A 26864-nucleotide genomic window follows, 5' to 3' on the forward strand; every position below is an offset into this window, starting at 1 on the left:
TAAACAATTAATATGCATGAAGACTCTGCAAACATGTGTGCTGGGGGATAGCACTGAGTTGGAATGCAGGCTGGCTTCTTGGGAAGGTCATTCATTTTTATGACACTGTTTAATTTGAATTCGCTGGCTTCCTTTTGTCATCCCATGGGCCAATCTTAATAATCAAGATCTATGTTATGTGCTTTGTGGCATAATTAAAGCCACTGCTTAATTAGAAAAGCCACCCAGCTCCAGACAAAGGGAAATCAATGATGTATCTGATGGGAAGAGGACTGAGAACTTTTGTTTAGTTGATGGATCTGTTCGTGGGTGCGGGGACACACACACACACACACACACACACACACACAGGAACATGCACACACACATGTACACACACTCTCTCAAATTCCAGTCTCTGATGGCCACACCTGTGTCCCGGTCATAAGCAGGTTCTGACTGGACCCATGGCCTCAGTGGGGTAAAACTCTCAAGGAACTCAACCCGGGAGCATCAAACTGGCCTGGACTGAGTTGTATTCCTGGTTTATTCATTCAACCACCGCAGGTTCTGCTGAGGCTGACAAAGCACCAGGTGTGGCCACTGCAGCTGGACTAGGAGCTGCTGTGATTTGCTGAGGGACAAATCCCAGAGACACTAAGACATCAGACCCTAGTGTCCACAGTGGCACTCCTGGCCAGATGCCACAGTCAGTGACTGCAGATAAACATCCTTCAACCCAGAGACTCCACACAAAACTCATCGTTTCTTTTCCTGCCTGGTCCCTGGCGGTTAGGAGTGTGGGATCCTCAGCTGGGAAGGTGACCGTCATGTGATTGCAGTCAGATGGGAAGTGCAGAGGCTGGACCGCTGGGAGGCCTGGACATCTTTCCATGAGTCGCCCACATGGACTCTCCTGGGGACTCGCCGTGGTTCCTCACAGCAGGGCGGCTTTGGAATGGTTAGATTGTTCTCACAGCTCAGCACTGGAGGTCACTCTGTCACTTCTGTCCCATGGCCACAAAAGCTTGCCCACCTTCAAGAGGAGGGAATCAGACCACCTCCTAATGACCAGGGCAAGAGTCTAAAAGAGAGGTCTTTGGATCCATCTTTGGGAAATACAACTTGCCATATAGTTACGTGGGAAGACAAGAAGATGAGGTCTGCTGTGAAGTCAGCAAACCATGGCCTGGGGCCAAGTCCAGCCTGCCACCATGTTCATAAGCAAAGGTTCGGTAGGGCACAGCATGGCATTCACTTGTGTGTTGACGTGGCTGCTCTTACACCACAGTGGCAGGCCATGGCCTGAAAGCCATTTACTTCCTTTTCAGAAACATCTGCCTCCCTTGCCCTAAAACCTATCCACGGCGTTATGTGGAGTAGCCTCTGGGCACAGATCTTCAGGTAGCAAAGAGGAATAAGTTGGGCTCGCTGTGCTGGCTGAGATGGAGGGGTGTGGCCAGGCCTGATGTCCCCGGCCACCGCCTGGACTCCCAGTAAGGAGCAGCTTCCCCAGGGGATCAAACTGGAGCCCCACTTGCCACTCTGTCCCCAGCACGGCTCCTTGCCTCAAACTCTGACCTTTACCCTCTTGTTTTTCCTTCCGTGGTCAGGTCCCAGCAGTGGCCACTATAGAAATCCAGTGCAAACAGGCGAAATACAGAAGCATTTTGGTTCACACAGAGCCAGGTCTGGGGAGGAGATGAGGGCTGGCTGGGCCAGGCACCCAAACAGCATCAGGAGAACAGCTGTGTCCCACTCCACCAGGCTTTCTCCACATAGTGGCAAAGATGTAGCTGAGTCTCTGTGTCCCCTTAACTAATGCACGGCTGCTTGCACCCCTGAGGTGGTGGCCAGGCAGATTAGGCCTTAGGGAGGTGATGGGGGCTGGGTGGATCTCATGAGTGGGATTCAGGCCTTTATATAAAGAAATGCCGAGTGTAGCCTCCCCTCCGCCCCTGTGTGAGTACGCAGTCGAGGTGGCTGTCAATACGGTGCAGGCTGACCTCCCTGGGCCACACCCGGGTCTCTGACTTCCAGCCTGGAGCACAGTGAGAGATGGTCTGTCAATTATAAGCCACTGCTCAGGGCTGCCTTGCCCAGCAGTCTGCATGGACTTGGTCACCCAGGCACACGTGTTCACTAGCTTTTGTCTTTTATTTCTCAACAGGTCCAGCAATATCCAGCCCAATCTCCTGCTGGCTGAGTCTCGTTTTGTCTGACTGGCCAGGCCTGGGTCATCTGCCTTTCCTTGGAGGGGAGCTGCCCCCAGACCACTGGACATGGGAAAGAGATGGCTGTGTAATCAAATGATGATACAGCGTTCTGACCACACCTGCCCCAGGTTGTCCTCCCTGGAAGAGGTTCCATCCAGCAGAGGACCCTAGCTTGAGTGTCTCTACATAGGAGTGGGAGGACATACTGGAGGAAGTGGACTGTCCCGGGGTGGGGGAACTTCAGGAAGGACTGCTCCCCAGTCTCCCCCTGCCCCCTCTGCTTCCTATCACCCTCCCCACCCAAAGCTGTCGGGACCCTCACTCAGCCCCAAGAGGCACACATGAGAATAAGGACAGTTGGCTTCACCAGGCTCGGACAAGGCACGTTCTGAACCTTTGACCCAGGATCTGAAGGTGGTATCTAGCTCCCCAGGTATGTCTCAGAATCTAAGTAATTCAGACTTCTGAGTTTAAAAAAATGCCCGCAGTAAAAGAATCAGGCATCAAAAACACAAGTTATTTTGAGGACTTCAAAATAGCATAGCTCGCAGAAAAAGCCTGGAGGTGCTATCTCCATGACCACGGCCCGCGGGATGCCCTCGCCCAGGACCAAGCCCAGGAGCTGGTTCTGACACAGCCCTTAAGAAACCTCTCCAAATCCTGGGCTCCCTTGGCCATGTGACCACCACTCCTGGCCATGGGCTCGTGGGGCTTTGGCTGTCTGTCCATGTGCAGGGCAAACAGAGGCTGGGGATGAAAGCCTCTCAGAAGCCCGAGGGACGGGACCTCTGAGGGTGGGCCAGACAGGTGCCGCTGCCTCAACCCTGCTTCAGCCCCTTCCCGCTTGCCCACCCTGCACAGAGCCCTGGTCTCAGGGCCCACTGTGGGGCAGAGAGCTCTTCGAGGTGGGACTCCACCTCCCATCCCCCTTCCTCTGGGCTGCTGGAGAGGTGGGGGGTGACCAGCCACGCTACTGGCCACCAGGTCACAACGGCTCTCTGCTCCCAGTTGTCTAGTTCTGATCCCAGGCACCATTGCCACATTCTTCCTACCCAGGAGTTCCCATCCTGCTGATCTACAGACAGAGCCCTGAGAGGAACAGGTCCACTTGTGATGGACTCCAGGCCAGAGGCCAGGGATGCCTGCTCTTCAGGCCCTCGTGTGCTTTGAGGACAGGATATCAGCCCTCAGGGACATGAGCAAGACCACAACAACGAGGGCAGTGGCTCTCCTGAATCTTCTGCTGCTGAGGTTGGGGTGGTGAGACAAGAGGTGGACACCCCCTGAGGTGCATTTCAGAGCATGGGGCTCACGTTGAGCAAAGTCCACACCAGCTTGGCAGTGACTAAATGAACACACTGGGCAGGGCCCCATGTGGGCAGTGTGCACATGGCCACAGTGGGGACTCAGCCAGTACAGCCTGGCTACCTCCAACCTGCCACCATCTGGACTCAAAGGGAAGGGGGGTGTCGGTTCTGTGTTGAAGAGATGGTCACAGCAAAGAACAGAGGGATATGAGAGAGAGAAAGAGAGAGAGAGAGAGAGAGAGAACAGAACAGAGGGATATAAGAGAGAGAGAACAGAGGGGTGTAAGAGAAAGAGAGAGAGAGATAGAGGGATATGAGAGAAAGAGAGAGAGAGAACAGAGGGATATGAGAGAGAGAGAGAGATGGAGGGCAAGAGACAGAGACAGAGGAAGACAGAGATGGAGAGAGAGAGGGACAGAGACAGTGTGACAAAGAGAGACAGGACAGAGAGACTGAGAGGTCAACCACAGGCCGGGTGTTCTGTGCAGGTCAGTGCTCCCCCGCCATCCACACAATGCCCCTCCCCACCAGCTGCTAGCTTGCTGGGAGGCCCTGGCCACACTCACCTCTTGGGCCTGTAGTCCGGGATGGTCCTGTCCAGGGAGATGCGGTCACTGAGCTGAGAATTGTATCCGAACTCCTCAAACTTGCCCTCTGTCTCCTGGCTGTCATCCCGCAAGGTGGCGGCCAGGCCCCCCTGGCCCAGGCCGCCCGGCCCCTCCACCAGCCCAATGGGTTTGGCGAGGCCTGAAAAGGTCAAGAAGGGGCAGGTTAGTGGATCTGGGAAGCTGACCATGGCAGACCCTCCACTCCCCTCAGCATGTTCCCACAGGATCCCAGCACTGGCTCTGGAAAAGGCTGACCGTACCGTCCACAGGTCTGGCAGGACTGAGGGAGGAGAGGGAGCAGGCAGGACCAAGGGACTCTGGCAATGTGGTCACTCTGGGTGACACTGTAACAGTGGGCACAGATCACTAAGTGTCCATCACAGCACACACCACAGGGAAGCCGTTTGGCCCCTGGACTCCAGTCACTCACAGGTCATTGCACTAACATCACCAGTGGGGGGCACAGGGCGGGGGCTGTGGACCTCTGTACTCTGCATTCATTTTATAAAACTGGTCTAAAAACTAAAGCTTATTAAAAATTTAAATTGCAAAGAATCAAAAGAAATTAAACCTTTTAAATTGAAACATCTGTTCCCCACCATAGACATCATCAGTGTTTATCATCCAAACCATTTGCCAATCTGTACAGGGAAGGCTTCAATCAGCAGCCAAGGGAACAGCAGAAACATGGCACTGGGGGACAAGACAGATGAGGACGAAACACTGCACTGCTGACTAGAAAGCTCAGACACAGATGGCCGCTCTGTCTGGAGAGTCTAAGGACAACAGGGAGGGAGCGGGGACTCTCAGGGTGGCCAAGCCTAGGTGTCCTGGGCGGGTCGTGGGCACCTGGGACACACCAGGCTAAGGGAAGTTCTAGGACAATAGTTGAGCCAGGAAGGCAGACACAGCTCACAGAGGGACCTGGGGTCCAGGCAGCGTCCACCAGCAGGGACAGCGTCTTCATCCTATAGACTGGGAATCCAGCCACCTCTTTGGTGGGGTGGGGTGGGGCAGGGGCTGGAGTGAAAGGCACGAGGACCCCTGTCTAGGCTGCCACCCCGTAGCCTCCACGGAGGGGCCTCTGGTCCTCCCTCAGGCCACAGAGATGCAGACGTGAAAACTTCAATGCTGTGACACTCTGCCACACCTCCTTGGGACCAGACCAGCTCTTTGTGGGGACCCAGCCCCAGGAAAGGGCTGATACTCTGGGAGGACCCCGCCATCTGCACAGCTAGGGGTCCTCTCGGCTCCAGGGACACACGAGCGTTCTGGAATAGTCCATTCGAGATGAAATATATCAACATAGCGCTGATATTTATGTGTGACTGAAGGACCTACGTCGAATGTAAAACTGAAAAAGTACATGACTCAAATCACTTCCCTTTATTTTTATCTTAATATTTCAATGCATCTGTAAAGTCATGCTATTTTTAAACACCGTGCTGTCCTCACGTCTTCACTGTGAAAAGTCTGCAGACAGACGTCCCCCAGAGGCAGAAGTGAGGCTGTTTCCACACCAGCAGGCCAGCAGCCTTCTCTTTCAGGCGTCATTCGGCCTCAGAGGGATTCTGCCGCCTGGCCAGGGGGCAACCAGGGGCTGTCCAGGGGAAGCCGGTACCCAGCATCTGGGCTCCACCTTTCCACTTGTAAAAGCAAAATATACAAGTGCTAAAAAAAAATCCACACCATCCAGAAACCTAAAGCCCCATGTGCTCTGGCCTCTGAGAGCCCTGCTCTCCAAGGAAACGATTCTTGGCGGATTTGCAGCCTTTCTGTCCAGCTGACTGCACAAGGTCACGGTGAGCATCTGGGTGGACCCAGATCTTGTTTTGTGGGCCTGAGACAAACCCCTGGACGCCCTGGCATGAAAAATGAGTTCGGTCCCTTTCCACGTCCACCCACATCCCTGCCTCCTGCTCCGCCTTCCCTCGATTTTTCTCAGCTGTGCTATATTTTTAGTTATTCCAGTGGTCACCGCCGTGGCCTTCAGAGCAACGCTGGAGACTCTGTTCCTGGAAGCATCAATGTTAGCCAGTTCCTCATCTTCCCACCACAAGACGGGGGGTGCACAGGTTTCCCTCCCGCCACCTCCACTCGGCTGTGGTTCCCCAAGGACATCCGGAACGGTCACAGCTGGCTCTCTGACTGTAACTGAGTGAATTAACGTTTACCATGAGTGATCACATAAGCAGTGTTTGCCCAGCCCTTAAGGGACCACGAGGACCAACATGTAGCTCCATCACTTGCTCACCTCGGGCCACATTAAGAAGAATTTTCAAATGTCAGGGTGACATCGCCTGCTGTTGCTGATGCTCTACCCAGTTTCCCAGAGTTGGCACCTTTTGTATCAGGTTGGGAGGTGACCTGTTGTTTTGCTCTCTAGTGTGGTAGCAGTTGCATTTGTGTGGCCCACACCCCATGGACATCCTTGCCTTCATTCCCCCCCACAGAACCCCAGGAGGCAGGTGTTGTCAGATGGGGAAACTGAGCCACAAAGGGGTCAGGCAACATGCTAAAGTCACACAGTCTGTGAGCACCAGATGCAGGTTTGTCCCCAGCTGTGTGACCAGAAGCAGTTGCTCTGGATGCTGTCATCTGCCTCCCCAAGGGCTCTGGGCTTCCTAACGGCGTGACTGTGAGGTGGCGTCCGGTGTTCTCCCCGCAGTCAGGACGCAAGTGTGCCTCACCGACCTTCTCATTTCTATCAGTTCTCTTGGTCGCCATCCTGGGCTGCCTTTCCTGTGCTCTGCCTGGCTGGACTCCATCGCTTTGTGAATTCTGTGTCTTCGTAGGCCGGGAACTTCCTGCTCCCCTGGCTGCGGGTGGAAGTGCGCGTGGGGAAGGTGGACTTCCTGAGTCCAAAGGCGGCAGGAACTAGCATTTCATTCTACAAGTGACAGCTCGGGAGTCAGCAAGCCTGTCTGTCTGTCTATCTGTCTCTCCTGCCTGTGTCTTTATCTGTCTCTTCTTTCTGGTTCTTTCTGTCTCTGTTTTTGTCTCTTTTTTCTCTGTCTCTGTCATCTCTTATTTCTCTCTGTATCTGTCTCTTCTTTCTCTTTCTGTGTCTCTCTGTCTCTTCTCTTTCTGTTTTTGTCTCTTCTGTCTCTCTGTCTCTTCTTTCTCTTTCTCTTTTTCTGTGCGTCTCTTCTTTCTCTGTCTTTCTGTCTCTGTGTCTCTGTCTGTGTATCTGTCTCTCTGTCTGTCTTTGTCTGTCTCTTCTTTCTCTCTTTATCTTTCTCTCTGTATCTGTCTCTTCTTTCTCTTTCTATCTCTGTGTCTCTCTCTGTCTCTCTGTGTATCTGTGTCTTTATCTGTCTCTTTTTTCTCTTTCTATCTGTGTCTCTCTTTCTCTGTCTCTCTGTCTCTCTTCTTTCTCTTTCTCTTTATCTCTCTGTATGTCTCTTTGTCTTTCTGTCTCTGTGTCTCTCTGTGTATCTGTCTGTCTGTGTCTTTGTCTGTCTCTCTGTCTCTGTCTTTCTGTTTCTGTGTCTCTGTCTTTCTGTCTCTTCTCCTCTGTTTTTGTCTCTTCTTTCTCTCTCTCTTCTTTCTCTTTTTCTCTCTGTATCTGTCTCTTCTTTCTCTGTGTCTGTGTCTTGCTCTGTCTCTTCTTGCTTTCTGTCTGTCTCTGTCTCTGTCTGTCTGTCCCTCCCTCCCCTCTTCTCTCTGGAACCCTGCACATCTCAAATTTGGTCCTGGCATATCCGGAGAGGATGTGGCCATGCTCAACCTTCAAAAGCCCTTTCCACCCACACCTCATCGTGTCTTTATTCAGCTTTGGGAGATTTCTTTCGGTTACTTGTGAGATCGGATTTCTGTCTGCCTTCCCTACTTTCTCTTCTGTAACTTCCACTAAACGAAGATGTCTCTCCTGATTTGTCTCCCGTCTGCTGACTCTTCATTCTTCGTTTTCATCTCTGTGACTTTCAGCTCATCCTGCTCACGTTGCTAATTGCCCTAACCACAGAATTCTCTCTTTTGTGAAGATATTTTTAATCTCGCCTGCCCCTGCCTTGAATTGGTGGCATGCTGGTTTTGCTCTAATGGCTGTCAGCATGGCACCAACACTGTCCACGCCTGAATTTCTCAAACCTGTGAGTGAGCCATATCACGTGGCTAGAGGGACTTAGCAGATGTGACCAAGCTGACACCTTAGGTTGGGAGCCTCTCCCCATCTCCCAGTGGGGACACTTGTGTCACTGGAGGGACAGGCAGAAGACAGAGACACTTAGTGCTAATGGGGACTGGACCATCGTGCTGCAGGGCCATGGGACAGCAGGACATGGGACATGAGCACTTCCGTGGGATAGCTCTGCCCAGGCTGAGGCCAGCGCAGTCCACAACTCTAGTCACACTTTTCTGTCCCCTGAAGACAATTCTCTGCTCAGCAGTGACAGTGATTTTTTGTTTTGCTTTTAGTGGCGCTGGGGTTTGAACTCAGGCCTCACACTTGCTACGCAGGTGCTCTACCACTTGAACCATGCCCCCAGCCCTTTTTGCGTAGGTTATTTTTGAGATCGGGTCTTGCTTTGTGACCTGGACTGAGATTTTCCTGTTTCTACTTCCTGTGTGGTTGGATCTGGCCCCAATCATGGATACGACCCTTTCACTCCCAGCTCCCAGGTGCATCTTGGCCTTTTCGGTCCTCCTGCCCCAGGACCTTTGCGCCACCACACCCTCATCACCCAATCTTCCCATCCCCACAGGTCCTGTGGTCCTCTGCCACCACTTCCAGTGTGATACTTTTCATAGAACGCCTACAAATCTGTAATGTCCCTCATCTGCCACTTCCATCCCTACAGTGCAGGCCCCATACAGCCAGGGACTCTCTTTCCCCCGTCCCTCAGTGTCTCATGTGCTCATGGTGCATGACAGGGAATCAGTCCTGGTAGTTGGGTGACTTATTCAGGGCAATTCCACCGGATACTCCTCCAGGCCCATGAGAGTGGGGTCACCCCATGGTGCAAGTGAGGAAACTGAGGCCCAGAGTCATAGAACAACCCAGCCAAGGCCTCACTCTTGCTGCTCGGTGGGTGGAGTGAGACCAGAGGCCCAAGCCCGGCTCTACTCAGTCATGGTCTCTGTGTGAAATGGAGCAGAAACGATGGCAGCTGGTGCTGGGCCCAGCCTCTCCCCAGCCTCTCCTCAGAATCTGACCCCACAAGGATGCGTGGATCACTTGTTTTGCCAAGCAGCTTGGTCTCTGACTCTCCCACAAGTGGGACCAGGACTCTCCCAGTGCCTCCCTCCAAAGCCCCAGTGTCTACCTGGACTTCAGGGTGGCACTTGTGGTCCTAAGAGGGATTCAATGCCAGAGGAGAAAGAAGGGAACAGGAACAGGGGAGTCGGCAAGGCAGGGACCCTGGGCCTCTGATGGAAGACCCTGGACTCTGTGGAGGCTCTTCCCTGGTCGTGTGGAGTTTGTGGAAAGAGCTGAAAAGGTCATCTTTCCCAATGGCTAAGAGTCCTGGACGAGGGAGAAGCTCAAGGCAGCCCCAGAACTCTGGACATCTCTGGAGGCATCTGGGCTTCTGAAACTCCTGGAATATAGCGTTTGCCCCATCTTCAGCAGAGGTAAGAGGGGCTGGCTAAGGTCCCCACAGCTGGTGACAGTGAGCAGGGACAGTAGGTGAGCCTCGTGGATGGGCCCTCACTGCAACGTCCACACCCCTCACGTAGCTCTCCCAACACTCAGAACTGAGCCAGGAGCAGACGAGCTGGACGCATGCATGGCTGAGCCCACCCTGGACTGTCTGGTCCGGCAGGTCCCTGTGTGGTGGGAATACTGGCTTCACTGATGCTCGGTTGGGGGACCTGCCTGGAGGACCCTGCCAGGGAAGGAGGTCTGACAGACTGTCCCTCTCAACCTCGGCATCAACACGGATGGGGTCTGTGGACCCCGAGAAGCCTGGAGACACTTGGGGGGCAGCACTGGGGCTGGGAGTTGCCCACCGGGAGGGGAGCGGTGGGCCGCATAGGGGGCAGATCCACAAGGCCAGCCTGGGAGCTGGGGCTGAGGTCAGAGTGGCCTGAGTGGACCTGGGGTTCCCCCCGCTCATGGTTCTCCAGAGCCTGAAGGATCTGTCACAGCTCTGCAGGTTGAAAACCCGCCTTTAAGGAAGGTCGCGCTTGGGTGCCTCCCTGCAGGGCTCATGGCCTCTCATCAAATCCACCGGCTTTTATCCCTGCGCTGGCTCTCATCCCGTGTCACAGAGATTCCTTGTAAAGAGGCAGAATTGCTTGATCCCATCAGGAAATGAGGGTAGGCAGAGGATGTCAGGATGGTCTGCCTGACATCCCAGAGAATCACAATGCTGTCTTACTGTGCTGACGGCCGATGGCGCCACCGGGCTCTTGTCCCCCATTCTGAGCCTCTGGCTTCACTGAGAGCCCAACGATGGACACAGGGCAGAGTCAGGGGACAACATGTCTTTCATTCCTGCCTCTGCCCTCAGGATACACAGCTCCAGTGAGCTGGATGAGCCTTAGAGCCACAAAAGAGCAAAAATCAGTGTCGGCAGCCTGCTGTGGGCTGAACTGTGTCCCCAAACCACACTCAAGTCTTAACTCTCAGGACTAGTGACTGTGACCTTATGTGGAAATAGGTTCTCTGCAGATGTGATCAAAGTCAGCTGAGGTCACAATGGGTGAGGGCCTGAACCCAACACAGCTGCTGTCCTTGTAGCAGACACAGAGGTGGCCACCTGGCCATGAGGCAGACACAGAACTAAGGCCACAGGTCAAGGGACTATAGGAGCCACCAGGAGCTGGAAGGGGTGGAAAGACCTTCCTGAGAGCCTCCAGGAAGACCCAGCCTGACCTCTGAGCTCCAGAACAGAGAGAGAACCAGATTCTGATGTCTCAGCAGCTTGTGGTGTGTGCTCTGAAGCCCAGACCCCTGCCCTCCAACACCACTGCTCAGACCTGACCTGGCTCTGCTGGTGGCAGGAGATGCCAACACGGACTGTCCCTCCAGCCGGGTGACCCAGGCTGGGTTCCTTCCAGGGGACTCTGGCAGCTTATGTGGAAAGTCAATTCCAAACGCACTAGCCTCCCCCAAGAAGTGAGGAGGGGGTGTTGTTTAGTTTCCAACCTCAGAAGAAGCAGCTGCAGCCTGCGTCTCATCCCAGTCCAAAGAGAAAATGAGAACAATGGGAAATTTGCCTCCATTAGCTCAGCTTTAAAACATCTGCCCACAACTTTCATGGGAAACAAAGAGAAGCCAGCATCTTGAAGGGTTATTCTGTGGGTTCTGTGGATTCTGCAGACCAGGCCCATGGACATTGCCCCTGAGACTCCAGGAGCACCTTTATTGCTGCCCCTCTGAACAGACGGGGATAGGGGACTCAAGTCAGGTGCCATGGCCGGGAGGTGACAAGCATGGCCGTCCTAAAGTCTCAGCAAAGCTCTTCGGAGGCATGGGGTCCCCTGCATTTCAATCTCTCAGGTAAAGGAAGCACGAGCAGCGGCTCGTTCACTCTCACCTTCCGTTCAGGCAGGAGGGACCCCTCGTGCCAGCACGGCTTCCCGGGGGACTGCGTGTCCCTAAAATGTCTCTCTTTAACTGGCAGAGCTGCTGTACGGAAGACCTGGGGATTTCAGGATGGAATCTCCTGTGCCTGCCTTCATGGTTCACCTACCAGTGGGACCAATCCCCAGGACAGGGACAGGGACAGAGGCCATCCTGGGCAGCCCCACCACAGTCCTGCCCTTCCCAGTCACAGTATGAAACCGCCACAGCTCAGGCCACATTGATGCATCCAGCCTGAGTCCGAGCCCGGCTGGGGACACGAAGTCTCAGAGGATGAGCCACCAGCTGAAGAGGGGCTGGCAGGAGAGTGTGGGTGACCAACCTGTCTTCAGCCTGCCAAAAGCAGCCAGTACCCCCATTTGCCCTTTTCCTGGACACAGCAGTTGATTTGAACAACTCAGGAGGGCTTCAAATGCAGTACTTTCTTCCTGGTGTCCAGAGGTCTGCATTTTTCTCGTGGCCCCACGTACAATCATTGTCGAAAGTGTCTCCTGTGTTATTGTGTGTGAATAATCACCTTTTAAGCCACCGAGTAATATTCTACCAAATGGAGGTGCAAGCACTTGCTTTGCAGCTCCTGTACTTGCATGTTGATTAGGATTGATACCCTGCCTAGGGTTATTTACTTTAGGAAATTGAGCTGTGGGTCAAAGGAACAGATGTTTCTAGGGACCTTGGTGCCAAATTGCTTTCCAGAGGGACTGGATTCATTTTATTTTGCTACCACCAATGTGTACTTTTGCTTTTTTTAATTAGAAAGCCCGTTTCTTCCTAAGAAAATGTCAGAAATGGATATCCTAGGAAACTCTGAAAGCACCCACGGTCACCCAAGGGTCCCATCACTGCAGGGATGATGTTCCCTGCCATCTTTACAACCCTGTGTATGATGGTCACCTGAGTTCACTAAATGCAAGTTACACATGCACAGATCTGCATTCTGCAGCCATCCCTCCACGGCTGCAAACGTGAAAGGCCGGTTCGCAGCTCTATGCTTATCCTCTGTCCATTCATCAAAAACGTGAAGGATGAACACATTTGCCAAGCATCGTCCAGGAGAGACAGGTACCAGGTGACCAGGGGCTCAGCATCCAGGCACACCGTGGTTGGATGCTGACTGATGAAGGGCAGTGGTGAGCAGCAGCCCCACTCCTGGGGTCAGACCTGGGTGAGCAGAATGGGGAAGAGAGAGCATCTGGGAAGAGGTGATGAGGGACCAGGAGGCTCTGGCAGGCAGGAGAGTGACCTTGTGGGTCAGTGTGGCAAGCAAGGGAAGGACTGGGCTTGGAAGCTTACAGGGGCCATGGAAAGGTCTGAGCCCCCACAAACTCTAAAGTTGATACAGGAAAGAGTAGGAAATACTCTGGAGTTAGTAGATATAGGTAAGAACTTTCTCAACGAAACCCCAGCAGCACAGCAACTAAGAGATAGCATAGATATAAATGGGACCTCATAAAGCTAAAAAGCTTCTGTTCATCAAAAGAAATGGTCTCTATTCATTAAAGAGATTGAAAAATCTACTGTGAAATTTATATGGAAACACAAGAGGCCACGAATAGCCAAGGCAATACTCAGTCAAAAGAACAATGCAGGAGGTATCACAATACCTGACTTCAAACTACATTACAAAGCAATAACAATAAAAACAGCATGGTACTGGCACAAAAACAGACATGAAGACCAGTGGAACAGAATAGAGGACCCAGATATGAAGCCACACAACTATGAGCAACTTATCTTTGACAAAGGAGCTAAAAATATACAATGAAGAAATAGCAGCCTCTTCAACAAAAACTGCTGGGAAAACTGGTTAGCAGTCTGCAAAAAACTGAAACTAGATCCATGTATATCACCCTATACCAAGATTAACTCAAAATGGATCAAGGATCTTAATATCAGACCCCAAACTCTAAAGTTGATACAGGAAAGAGTAGGAAATACTCTGGAGTTAGTAGGTATAGGTAAGAACTTTCTCAATGAAACCCCAGCAGCACAGCAACTAAGAGATAGCATAGATAAATGGGACCTCGTAAAACTAAAAAGCTTCTGTTCATCAAAAGAAATGGTCTCTAAACTGAAGAGAACACCCACAGAGTGGGAGAAAATATTTGCCAGCGACACATCAGACAAAGGACTGATAACCAGAATATACAGGGAACTTAAAAAACTAAATTCTCCCAAAACTAATGAACCAATAAAGAAATGGGCAAGTGAACTAAACAGAACTTTCTCAAAAGAACAAATTCAAATGGCCAGAAAACACATGAAAAAATGCTCACCATCTCTAGCAATAAAGGAAATGCAAATTAAAACCACACTAAGACTCCACCTCACCCCTGTTAGAATAGCCATCATCAGCAACACCACCAACAACAGATGTTGGCGAGGATGCGGGGAAAAAGGAACCCTCTTACACTGTTGGTGGGAATGTAAACTAGTACAACCACTCTGGAAAAAAATTTGGAGGCTACTTAAAAAGCTGGACATCGATCTACCATTTGATCCAGCAATACCACTCTTGGGGATATACCCAAAAGACTGTTACTCCAGAGGCACCTGCACACCCATGTTTATTGCGGCACTATTCACAATAGCCAAGTTATGGAAACAGCCAAGATGCCCCAGCACTGACGAATGGATTAAGAAAATGTGGTATCTATACACAATGGAATTTTATGCAGCCATGAAGAAGAACGAAATGTTATCATTCGCTGGTAAATGGATGGAATTGGAGAACATCATTCTGAGTGAGGTTAGCCTGGCCCAAAAGACCAAAAATCGTATGTTCTCCCTCATATGTGGACATTAGATCAAGGTCAACACAACAAGGGGATTGGACTTTGAGCACATGATAAAAGCGAGAGCACACAAGGGAGGGGTGAGGATAGGTAAGACACCTAAAAAACTAGCTAGCATTTGTTGCCCTCAACGCAGAGAAACTAAAGCAGATACCTTAAAGCAACTGAGGCCAATAGGAGAAGGGGACCAGGAACTAGAGAAAAGGTGAGATCAAAAAGAATTAACCTAGAAGGTAACACCCACGCACAGGAAATCAATGTGAGTCAATGCCCTGTATAGCTGTCCTTATCTCAACCAGCAAAACCCCTTGTTCCTTCCTATTATTGCTTATACTCTTCTTCAACAAAATTAGAGATAAGGGCAAAATAGTTTATGCTGGGTATTGAGGGGGGGAGAGGGAGGGGGCGGAGTGGGTGGTAATGGAGGGGGTGGGGGCAGGGGGGAGAAGTGACCCAAGCCTTGTATGCACAGATGAATAATAAAACAATAAAAATTAAAAAAAAAAGAAAGGTCTGAGCCCAGCTGGAATGGGGTGAGTCACTGTGATGAACAAGGTGGGGATTCTGTGTACCATGGAGAGGGACGAGCGAGAGAGACATCTTTCCAGCCTAGTGACGGGTCAGTGTCACCAACTGTGGAGACAGAGCACCAGGGGAGGGCCAGGAATGGGAAATCCAAGGACTGAGGCTGTGTTGCTTCCAGGCACCTGCAGAGCCCAGGGAAGGCAGGACAGCTTGCTAAATGAACTTAGAGTTTAGCTGTAAGTTAGAAACACGGGGACAGGAGAGGCAACTCTGCGGGGGGCATGAAACTCGAGGCCACCGAGGCAGGGATGCAAGGGGACCCAGGTCAACACAGAGGGGACAGCAGCCAGGGCAGGCAGGTGGGAGTCCATCATGGGGGCCGGAAGGGAGAAAATACCCGAGAAGCGCCCTCACCTCGGGCTGCTGGCCGGTCCACGGGAGAGGGAGTCACCCTCATTCCATGCACCATGGGTTTTGTTCATGCCCCTATTTGTTCTGTTGTTTTATTTTCCGTTTCATTAATTTCTGCTTTCAGAAGTCACTCACAGCTGTTGCTCTGTTCTACTGGTTCTACTCACAGTATTTGGGATAGCACAGTCTATGTGAACCGTGACCTTCCATGGAGACTAGCCTGGGGCCATGGAGGACAGTGTGTGTTTTTGAGGAGCACACACTGTCGTTCTTGAGGCTCACATGGAGCCTGGAAAATCCATCTTCCCCCGACTTCTCCTGCCTGATCGATTTCAGGGAGGGACGTGGATTGTTCATTTCTTCTCTCAGCTCTGTTGATGTTTTTATTATTTTAATATTTATTACTTATTTATTTTGCAGGACTGGGGTTTGAACTCAGGGCTTCGTGCTTGCAAAGCAGGTGCTGTACCACTTGAGCCACTCCTCTGGTCCATTTTGCTCTATTTTGGAGATGGGGTCTTGAACTATTTCCCTGAATTTGAACCACAATCCTCCCGATCTCAGGAGCTAGGATGGCAGGCGTGAGCCATTCGGCACCCGGCTCACTGTAAATTTTTAACAGGTTCACCTGCCTCACACAGACTGGGATCAGCTGACATCTCCCCTTTTCCTCCGAATAACCTTCAGAACAAGAAACTCGCAAAACTTTGGCCCATGACTAGTTTACCACAGCCACCATGTCTTCAGAGCAGTCACCGTCACAGATGTTGCTTGACCAGCCAGGATCTGTGGACGCCATACAAAGCCATCGCCCCTGAATTCAGCACTTTCTCTTCCTCACTGTGGCCCACGACGGTGGGGGGGTGGCATCAGCAACACCTGTGCACATGGCCTCCACCTTCTCCCTCCTCTCGCTCTGCAGCGTCTCCTCCTTGCCACAGTCTTGGTTTATGGTTGAATGGTGGAGCACTCAGGGTGACAATGGCTCCATTATCAACACCCTTCCCGACTTCTAAGCCTCCTTTCTACCATCGGCTCCCTGTGGAGGATTTCAAGGCTTTTTCCCGCCCCATCTCCATCGCAGATGCGTCTGGTGAGGTTTTTTTTCATCCATCCTGCTCTGGCCTCATTTGTTCCTCCCGGTCTGTCTTCCATCTGCCGAGCCTCAGCCTCTGCCTCCTCTGCTGTTTCTGCTCCTGGAGTGTCGACAAGACATGGCTGTGCTTTTGTCTTGTTCTCCGTGTCTCTTGTCCTTTTTCCCACTCAGTGTGTCCTCGTTCCCCTGGGCTGTCGCCTGGCCATTTCCTCGGGAGTGTCCTTCGCATCATAAATTCTCTCTTTAGCTGTGTCAGGTTCTCTGTGTCATCCATCCATTGGTTTTTTAGTGTTAATGGAAGGGTATTTTCCCTCTGGAAGTTCCACATGTATTTTTCAAGTTATGATCTCTCCTCCTAATGTCTTCTTTTATCATCGAAATAATATTTTTGGCAGTAGTGGGGTTTGAGTTCAGGGCCTTGAATTTGCCAGGAAGTATTTTATCACTTCAGCCACCCCCTAGCCCTTTTTGGTTTTTGGTTATTTTCCGAATAGGTCTGGAGTTTTTGCCTGGGTTGGCCTGAACCTTGATTCTCCTATCTATACTTCACACATGGGTGACAGACATGTACCACCACAGCCAGCTTACTGGTTGAGATGGGGTCTTGCTAACTCTTTGCTCAGGATGGCCTTAAATGGCGATTTTCCTGATCTGAATCTCCCATCTGGGATTCACAGGTGTGAGCCGCCATGCTTGGCCAATCTTATAAATAATTGTAAAAATAACTGCTCACTGTGTCTCAGAAGGCCCGCTGTCTTAGGTGTGTTTGTCTGTCACCTCACTGGCTTCATCACTGATGCTCTCCTCACTGTGTGTTTTGACTTTTTTTTTCTGTGAAATTGTCCTGAGTGATCCTTTTATCTGGATGATTCCTCATGACCCCAGCAGAGGAGGGATGTCTTGAGCGTTTCTGCCCCTGCTTGGCCAGGGCTCGAGGACTGGCCCCTGCATACTGGTTTCTGTAGGGAAATGTCCACGTGTGAGACACAAACCTGGACTCCAGCACTCACACACAATGCAAGGAGGCTGGTCCTGGGGTGACCTCCTTCTGTGATTTGAAGTCACCGAGGTGACAGCTCACCTCAGGCTTTGTCAGAGTGGTCGAGCTGATTCCTGGGCCCCAGATGCCTGGGTCCTGTTTTCCAGGACAACTGGACATGACCCCAGTTCCTTGTTGGGGACCAGGAAAGCTCTGGGGCTTTGGTCCAAGTATGGGAAGACATTCATAGGATTTTAAATAAGTCACTTGCAGTGGGATGGTAGTAGGGAAACAATGGCCTCTGCTTGCCTAGGGTCCAGGTGGGGATGTCTGAGGGCCAGAGGTCCTGGGAGGCAATCATGGGGCTGTGTGGGTAAACAGTAACCTAGGTTGCAGGTGTGGCTTTGAGTCCTGAGCTCCTCATATCTGAGGGTGCTAGGAAACATGGAGCCAGGGGTGGTTTCAGAGCCAGCAGCCCACCCCTTAGGACAGTGGTTCTCAAAGTGGGGTCCCAGCAGTATCCCATCTCTTGGGGGTGTCTTAGGAATGCAAGCACTTGAGCCCCCCCCAACTTGCAAACTCAGACACATGGGGGAGGCGGTGCCCTGAGGCTTAACAATGTCTCTAGGCAATCCCACAGGTGATGCTGGAGCAGTGGCCCTAGGTCCCAGGTCTAAGCCCATCTGCCCGGTGGAATCCTCTGGGGAGTCTGAAAACCACCACCTGGCCTCACTCCAGGCTGGATTGCATTGGTCTGGTGTCGCTCGCCCCACCTTTTTGGAGAAGGAGGAACAGGGTCTTGCTATGTAGCCCAGTTTGGCCTCGAATTCTTGATTCTCCTGCCTCTGCCTCCCTCGTACCATTGAGCCAGGACTCCAGCCCTTTCTGCTCTGGTTATACTGGAGATAGGGTCTCACTTTTTTGACCTACGATGCTCCCCACTTCAAATTCTTGTGTAGCTGGGATGACAGGTGGGCACTACCCACTCAGGTATTGAGTGTTTGAGGCAGCACCTTGCTAGCTTTTCTGCCCCGACTGGCCTTGAACCATGATCCTCCAGATCTCAGCCTCCCAAGAATCTAGGATTATAGGTGTGAGGCACCTGTGCCTGGCTGGGCACTGGAATCCTAAAATGACCCCCAGGTGATTCTGATGTGTGGACAAATTGTTGGGGGGCCCTGTCCTGGACAACTTGGGGTTGGCATGGACCTAGGATCCTGACGGCAAGGACCTCTCAGGCGTTACCACAAAGCAATGGGCAGAGCCAGGCAGTGAATGCCGCTTAGGGCACAGACTGGCTGACTTGGAAGCCTGCTGGTAGGTGGCTCCTGCGGGGTGTGGATGGCAGAGCAGGTCCCATGCTGGGGAAGCGAGTAGCACACCCAAAACAGACCAGCACCCCTCCCTGTGGAGCTGGACAGCCCGGGCGGGGGCATTTTCAGGGTGTGTCCTGAGCCCACGTGACTCGCAAGAGGAAAAGCAGCTTCCATGTGAGCTGCGGGCCGGACGCTGCTCCTCCTCACAGTCCACCAGCCACGTCGTAGCTGGAAGTCATGTCTAGCTTACGCGCAAGGCCGTTTGTGGGGTAGTCATTTGAAGTGCCTTTCCCGTGGCCTGAGGGAGCATGCTTTTCTAATTACAGGAGACCATTTGGGGTGGAGACGGCTGTGTCGAGGGTGGTGTGAGAAGCTGTTTACACTCGGAGCTTACTCAGTTGGAAGCAGAACGCCAGCCAAGGGTGACTCAGGAGCCAGGGAGGGATTTGGGTCTGCTTCTGACACACTTCCTCCGGCTGCACTCTGAGAAAAACGACAGCAGAAGTTCCAGGATAAATACCTAACAGCATCGTGTCAAGCAATAGGGAGAGGCGGGGACTGGGGCTAACAGGTTCACAGGGCTGCTCAGCTCTGACTCATTATTGTCTGCCAGGGCTTGGGGATGAAGGTGCCGGATTAAGATTTCAAGAGGAGACAGCAACGTACGGATTTCTACCTCTAAATAGCCACTAGTCGTATTTGGAAGAAATGACATTAAGTTAGGCAAACCTACGGGTGTAGAAGGTAGAAAAATGGATCCATAAGATACCAGGTCCTGAACGTGGAACCTGTGCACATGTGGCTTCATACAGGCTTCACACAGTCCAAAGTCTCTGCAGGTGTGACTGCATCTCCCAGGTGGACCCTAAGAGCTGTCACAAGTGTCGTGTAAGGGACAAATGGAGTGATCATTGACACAGACGGAAGAGAGGCCGTGTGAAGGTGGACACAGAGGCTGGAGCGGTGCAGCCACAAGCCAAGGACGCCTGGGGCCTGCCGGACATGGAGGGACATGAAGGACCTCAGCAGGCAGCCAACATCTGGGTTTTAGCCCTGTAGGACCCGCTTTGGGCTTCCAGGCTCCAGAGCTGAGATTACCTCTGAGCTGTTCGTAGTCTTTCCAGCAGCCCAGGAAGTGCACGTGACAGGCTGAGCGACCCTCAGCGAACTGTGGGGGCTCTGTCCCCACAGCCTCCTCCCTGAGCGGCCCCAGGACCCTGAAGGACCTGCACATAGCTAGTCAGCCATGTGTACAGAGGGCAGAACCACTTCCCAAAGACTCTGGTCAGCAGCAGACAGTCCAGTTTTGGGCTGCATGGCAGCTGTTAGGATGTCACTGCCTGTCCCCTCTGCTCCCATCAGGTGGGACCCAGAAAAGGGCAATTTGGGGCCAGGAGAACCTTCAGGGAAGAGGCCCTGGACAGGAGCTGATAGGGACAATGTGGACCTTGTGGGAAACAGCAGTGTGACAGAGGAGACCAGGAGGCCACCAGCTCTGGAAGGACAGGGAGTGGCTTCAGGCCCATCCTTGGGGCCTCAGGTGTGTGCCTGCCCCACCTGCTCTTAGAAATCTTCAAGGCCCCATGGATCCCAGGTGGAATCTGAGTTTCTTTAAGGCCTGGTGACCTGGTGGCCTGGATCTCCTTCCCACAGGGCAGAGCCTGGTGTGTGTGGGACACCCCTGAACCCCCAGGGTGAGCAGCTCCTCCCCTGTCCCCCACGGCTTCATAGCTGCCTCATGTACTGATTCAGATGGATGGAAGTGAAGCAGGATGGTGGCTCTGAAGGACATGTGCACCTGAATCTGTGAACGAGGACTTGTCTTCATGGATGCCAATATGTGAGATGAGGTCATTATGGATTCTGGGGCCCTAAACCCCATACAAGTGTCCCTGTGAGAGAAGAGGGCTCAGAGAGGCACAGGCAGAGGAGGCCATGTGGAGTGGAGGAAGAGACCAGGGTGACGGGATGGCCAGAGCCAGCAGGAGGGAGAGGCCTGGGCTGGAACCTCTCTGAGGTCCAGGGTGCAGCCTGCCCACACCTTGGTTTTGGACATATGGCTGCAGACAGAATGATCTTTTGCTCTATAAAGTCCCACCTGTCACTTGTCACCCCAGCCCCAGAAACTTCTGCAAGTGGAAGAAGGAAGGAGAAGCATGGGTACAGGGACAGTGGCAGTACTCCGCAGCCTGTGTTCCCCACTTTCTTCACCAGCAGAGCCCAGGTTCACTTTGGGCAGAAATGGTTCACCCCACGGGGACATTGCAGCCATGAGTGTACCTACTCATGTATCTGCCAGCAAGATTTACGGGGAACCTACCAGGTGCCATTCTGAGACGTGTCTAAAGAACAGAGACTCCACTAAAATATACAGCTTTCTTTTTACCCACAAGTCCTGTGCCCCTTTTCCCGTCTGGAGCTCGAACTTGATGCTTGGGGCTGGAGCAGCCATCTTGTAACCCTGAGGAGGAATGACACACAGCGAGAAGGAGGAACGCGAGTTCAAATGAGCCACTAGCCTTCTGGATTTCACATGTCACAGAAAGACAAGCCACCATGCCGGGAGGCACTTCAGTTGGAGTTTTGTAACAGAAATAATAGACCCAAGTCATGTAGTTTCTGCTTTCTGGGGACTTTGAATTGTCTCACCTGGATAGGCAGGGGAGTGAGTTGCAAGGAAGACAAGAAAGCCAGGCTGCCTTCCTGTCAAACAGCCCCCCAGCCAAGGACTTGCCGGCCGCCACTCACGCAGGCAGGAGCTAGGGGGAACAGACATGGCTGCCGGCTCACACTGAGCCCCCTCAAACCTGCCTGCTCCCAGGAGAGTGGATTCCCACTTGGCCAGCCCACCTCTTCCGCACAGAGCACCTGGGCTCGTGGGCGGCTGTGATTTTCAACTTGGAAGGAAGTGCCGCTCTCAAGCTCCCTGCTTTTCTTTGACTCACGATTCCATCTGTCACAGCAGCAAGAGCCGATGCAAAAGCTGCCATCCCCAGATAGTCTGATGGAAGAGGCAGAGGAAAGGGGTCTCTGTCCAGGAGGGGATGCTGTCGTCACAAACAGGTCGATGTGACCACCAAGCACCAGACATGGCTCCTCCAACTTGGGGCATCAGCCTGGTTGTGCTTCAGCCTTCTGGATGCACCTTACCTAGGGACCTGCGTCCACCGGGAGCCCAGAGAAGGGACTTGGTGTTGGCCGGTGACCTGTACCAGCAGGCTAGGTCAGACACTCCTGTGCCACCGAAAACACTAGACAACAGTGTCACTTCTACAAAGCGTCAGGTATCTGACAAGGTGGCAGAAAATTATGAGGCCGAAAGAAAAGGGGAAAGGGAGTCTGAGAGAAGAGAAAGATTATAATTTGCTTTTTTCCCTAAGGTGGTGTTCTGAATACTGAAAACCAGACGTTTCAAAGGGAAAGAGATCAGAGGAGTCAAAAAGACTCAAATAGAAAACCCTCCCTCCTAAAACAGGTGAGTGAGAGCAAAGCCCAGCAGGCTGTCCACGTGTGGACACAGCTTTGGCCTGGCTGACCCTCAGGACTTGAACTTGACTGAAGGTGCTGCACAGAGCCCCCAGGAGCCCTGGGGGAACAAGACAATCTTCCCCTAGGGAAACTAGCTCTGTCCCCAGGGCAAACGTGCCTGCAGATAACAGTTCAGTGACAAAGAATAACAAGGCACACAAGCAGACAAGACACTGTGAGAGAAAGTCAGCAGGAGCACCAAAGGCTGACTTCAGACTAGAGTTCACATTGGACACCCATCCTCATGCTGCCTTGGATCCCGAAGACACCAGCAGTCTCCATCCTAACCTCTGTCCAGCAAGCAGGACTTCACTGTTTGCAGTGGTGGGAAAATAGCCATTACCTACCAGGACTCCACACAGTGTCTTTTATGGGTCTTTGACCTTGGTTGCCTAATACATGGAGTGTGTGGGTGGAGAGAGAGAGGGCTGGGGACAAACAGGACATCCTGCCAGCCTCCTGGCCCTCTCTCACTTCCCCCATAAAAATGCAGCCTGATTTAATGTGCCTGACTATTAATTTTGATGATCACAAGGTGGAGATAAAAACGAGAGCCTCTGGTTTGCCTAGCTATAGATAACATCTCTCCCTTTCCCAACTTCAATTTTATCCGCTTTATCCAAATACAACAGCTAATTTCATTACAGACAGGTCTTTTAAGATTCCCTGAGGACCCAAACTAATAACATATTGTCAATACCAAAAAGACTGACTGTCCTTCTAAAACTATGAAGTCATGAATATTTTGCAGGACATGGTAATACCTGTAAAATATATCCTCACCAAGACCAATACAGAGTTTGATAAATCTTCATACATAATACTGTGTTCAACCAAAATGAGTATTTATGGGGCCAAAGCACAAGAGTAGGGGGTAGGGAGTAGAGAGTGACTTGGAGCGCCTGGCACACAGGACTTCTCAGCTCTTCCCGTCACCATAAGAGCACAGTTGTCTCATGGCCTGCTCCACACACTGGGTCTAATGATTGGTGGGAGGAAGGATGGGGGCTGTCTGGGTATCTGTCATCTCAGTGGTGACCCCTGACTGTAGTGCTGAGACCATCAGTGTTGGCCCCTGTTCTGTCCTCTGATGCTGCACAGATTCTGTGCCATGGGGCTCAGTTCTCTGCTCAGATCCTAACCCCGGGAATCCGGGGTCACAGACAGCAGGGGACCTCAGGAATCCACACATGAGGACTGGTGGTACAGAGGACTCAGCTCCCTCAGACTCCTGCTGCCTCCAACAGAAGGGATGGCTGTCTTGCTCACTCCTAAAGCACAGAATAGAGCTGACAGCAGGTGCTCAGAGAGTTCTTGTGGATGGATGGATGGATGGATGGATGGATGGACTGATGGATGGACAGATGAATGGATGGATAGATGGACAGATAGATAGGTGGATGGACCGATGGATGGATGGATGGATGGGTGAATAAATGAATGGATGAATGGATGGTTGGATTTATAAATTGATAGATGAATGAATTTATAAATGAATGGATGGATGGCAAATGATGCATTAATTAATTAATGGGACTCTCAGTTAGAGGGAGAAAGAACCAGAGCCAGGGTGCTGTTCCCAGAGCTCTACCCAGGCAACAGTGCCCTGCACATGGTGCCCTGCACTTGGATGCTCTCCAGGAGAACAGCCAGCAGCTCTCAGGCAGTGCTGGAATCTCCTATCAACACAAGGCCAAGAGGACAGAGTCAAGTCTTTCATTTAGCTCTCCTGCTCCTGCTCCAGCCTGTGTCCCCACCCCGCAACACCCCAAATGAGGTTGAAAAGAGTCTGAGTCCAACCTGCTAACCCAGTGGGCAAGCACCTGGATGCTGGAGCCAAGTCACCCAAATTCAAGTCCCACCTTCACCCATGTCCAAATTTTAGGCAAAAATCCTAGCCCGGTATGCCTTGGCTTCCCCACCTTGTCGGTGACAGTGACAACCTGGCTGGGAGCTGTTGTGGGGTGGAGAGGGTCCTGACGTGCCAGCACAGCCCCTGGCACCAAGCTTTCAGCTCTTGGTACTCTTTGCCCTTCTGCAGCAGTGGCATTTCTCAACATGGACCTGTCCATATTTCTTGGTCCATGCTATCAACTGCAAAGTATTCAGGATCCCAGTCACTCAACTAAAATAGGGTCATTGTGGCCCCATAACAAATGCTCTGTGGGGTCCTGAGGACCAGAGGACTCGGGAGGTGGGCAGATGCAGAGACCAGAGCTGCAGCAAGGCAACGAGCCAGGACACCCAGACAGTCTAAGTCGGGAGCAGGAAGAGGCCTGAAGGCCCCAGATTATGAAGACCACTGTTCTGAGCCAGCGTCTGCAGCTAAGTCAGCCAGGGCAGGGCTTGCATCAAACTGGAGCAGATTCACAGAGCCACCAGGGAAGAGGAGGAGGAATCTGAGTTCTAGAACCCAAGGTGCCTCCCCAGTGTTGGGGGCAGTGAGTACACCCTGCAGTCCCAGGCGGTATCTGTGACTCTGTGGCTCTGACCCCAGGAATGATGCTCTCTCTGCTGAGCCCAAGCTCAGCCCCACACTTTTGCCAGGCTCAAATGTGGCACAAGAGGGATGTTTACCTCTATGTGGGTCCATTGGGATCTAACCTACCTTCTTACCTACTCCAGACATTCCAGATACTATCTTCTCAATGCTTGCTTTTGCTCACTCCTACAGTTTCTCCTCAGATATTTACCCATCTATCCATCCATCTATCCATAAACCCACCCCCCAAACACACACCTGTCCATCTATTCATTCACCTACCCATTCTCCCATCATGCAGCCATCCATCCATCCACCCACCCACCCATCCGCCCATCCATCCATCCACCCACCCACCTACCCATCCATCCACCCACCCATCCATCCATCCATCCTCCCATCCATCCATCCACCCACCCACCCAACCATTCACTCACCCACCCACCCATCCATCCACCCATCCACCCATCCATCCATCCATCCACCCATCCATCCACCCACCCATCCACCCTCCCATCCACCCATCCATCCACCCATCTATCCATCTGCTCATCCACCCATCCATCCATCTGCCCACCCACCCATCCACCCATCCATCCACCCACCCAACCATCCACCCACCCACCCACCCACCCATCCACCCACCCATCCACCCATCCGCCCACCCATCCATCCATCTGCCCACCCACCCATCCGCCCATCCACCCATCCACCCATCCATCCACCCACCCACCTACCCATCCACCCATCCATCCATCCATCCTCCCATCTACCCATCCACCCACCCACCCAACCATTCACTCACCCACCCACCCATCCATCCACCCATCCACCCATCCATCCATCCATCCATCCTCCCATCCACCCATCCATCCACCCATCTATCCATCTGCTCATCCACCCATCCATCCATCTGCCCACCCACCCATCCACCCATCCATCCACCCACCCAACCATCCACCCACCCACCCACCCATCCATCCATCCACCCATCCACCCACCCATCCACCCATCCACCCACCCATCCATCCATCCACCCACCCATCCACCCACCCATCCACCCATCCATCCACCCACCCACCTACCCATCCACCCATCCATCCATCCATCCTCCCATCCACCCATCCACCCACCCACCCAACCATCCACCCCTCCCATCAGTCAATAAATCTATATCAAGTACCTATTATGTGTCAGGCATCATTCTCTCCATTTATCCAAATTCTTCCTAATTTCAACTCTTTCTCCATCTGTGCTGACATTTCTGAGGGCCAACTACATGTCAGGCACCTCATCAAGCACTTTGCATGCATCTTGCTTAATCTCAATAATCCTATCATGGAGGGATAACTTTTCACATTTCACAGAAGTGGAAACCAAGGCTCAGAGAGAGGTAGTGATCTTCCCAAGGTCACCCAGTTGGGATATGGACCAAGATCCAGCTAACACCAAATGTTAGCACCATCATCATCCCATTCTGCAGAGGAAGACACTGAGAAGCAGGACATTACAACCCTTGACCAAGGCCATGCAGGTGGAACTGGGGTTCTGAAAAGGCGGTCCAGCTCCTCAGTCCATTAGAACCATGACACTTGGTTTCTATTAGATAGTCTTTTTGCCTCCCTGTCTACTGCTAAGTGCTCAAGCCCAGTTTTCTGAAAATAGTGTGAAAACCATCTCTTGCATAACCTGGATACTGCCTGTGATTCTTACTGGGTTTTGGATTGGGACTGTACCCAAAGCTTACCTGATGGACAGTTCTGTTAAAAATAAAAATAGCCCCTTCTTGCTGTAAGATGTAGGAGCTGTAACACCCGACCCTGACTAACGAGGTCAGGTCTTCTTGGCTTGGCTCAGCTCACGGAGATATTGGGGCCATGCCTGCACCACCTCTGCCATCGCAACCTCGAAAGCCCTGGTCTTCTCTTGGGCAGAATGGAGGGACAAATGATGGCTTTCACAGGTGTCTGCAGGGACCAAATGTGCCACACCCCTCCCGTGCTTAGAACTGCTCCTTCACCCCCCTCATGGTGAACATGGAACCCGTCCCGGGAAACCCCTCTGTGCTGGGCAAGCAGACCCTGTCCTGAG

General features: G+C 52.3%; 1 protein-coding gene across 1 annotated transcript in view; it reads right to left on the reverse strand.

Moving 5' to 3' along the window:
- The window catches only part of Galnt9 (polypeptide N-acetylgalactosaminyltransferase 9), an 89898-nt gene that overhangs the window by 49851 nt on the left and 13183 nt on the right, over positions 1-26864 (reverse strand). The window contains exon 2 of the mRNA XM_074060708.1: positions 4069-4249. Coding sequence (XP_073916809.1) covers positions 4069-4249 — 181 coding nt within the window. The remainder of the gene's footprint in view (positions 1-4068; positions 4250-26864) is intronic.

Source organism: Castor canadensis, chromosome 18 (assembly GCF_047511655.1).
Source record: "Castor canadensis chromosome 18, mCasCan1.hap1v2, whole genome shotgun sequence".
Lineage (NCBI taxonomy): Eukaryota > Metazoa > Chordata > Mammalia > Rodentia > Castoridae > Castor > Castor canadensis.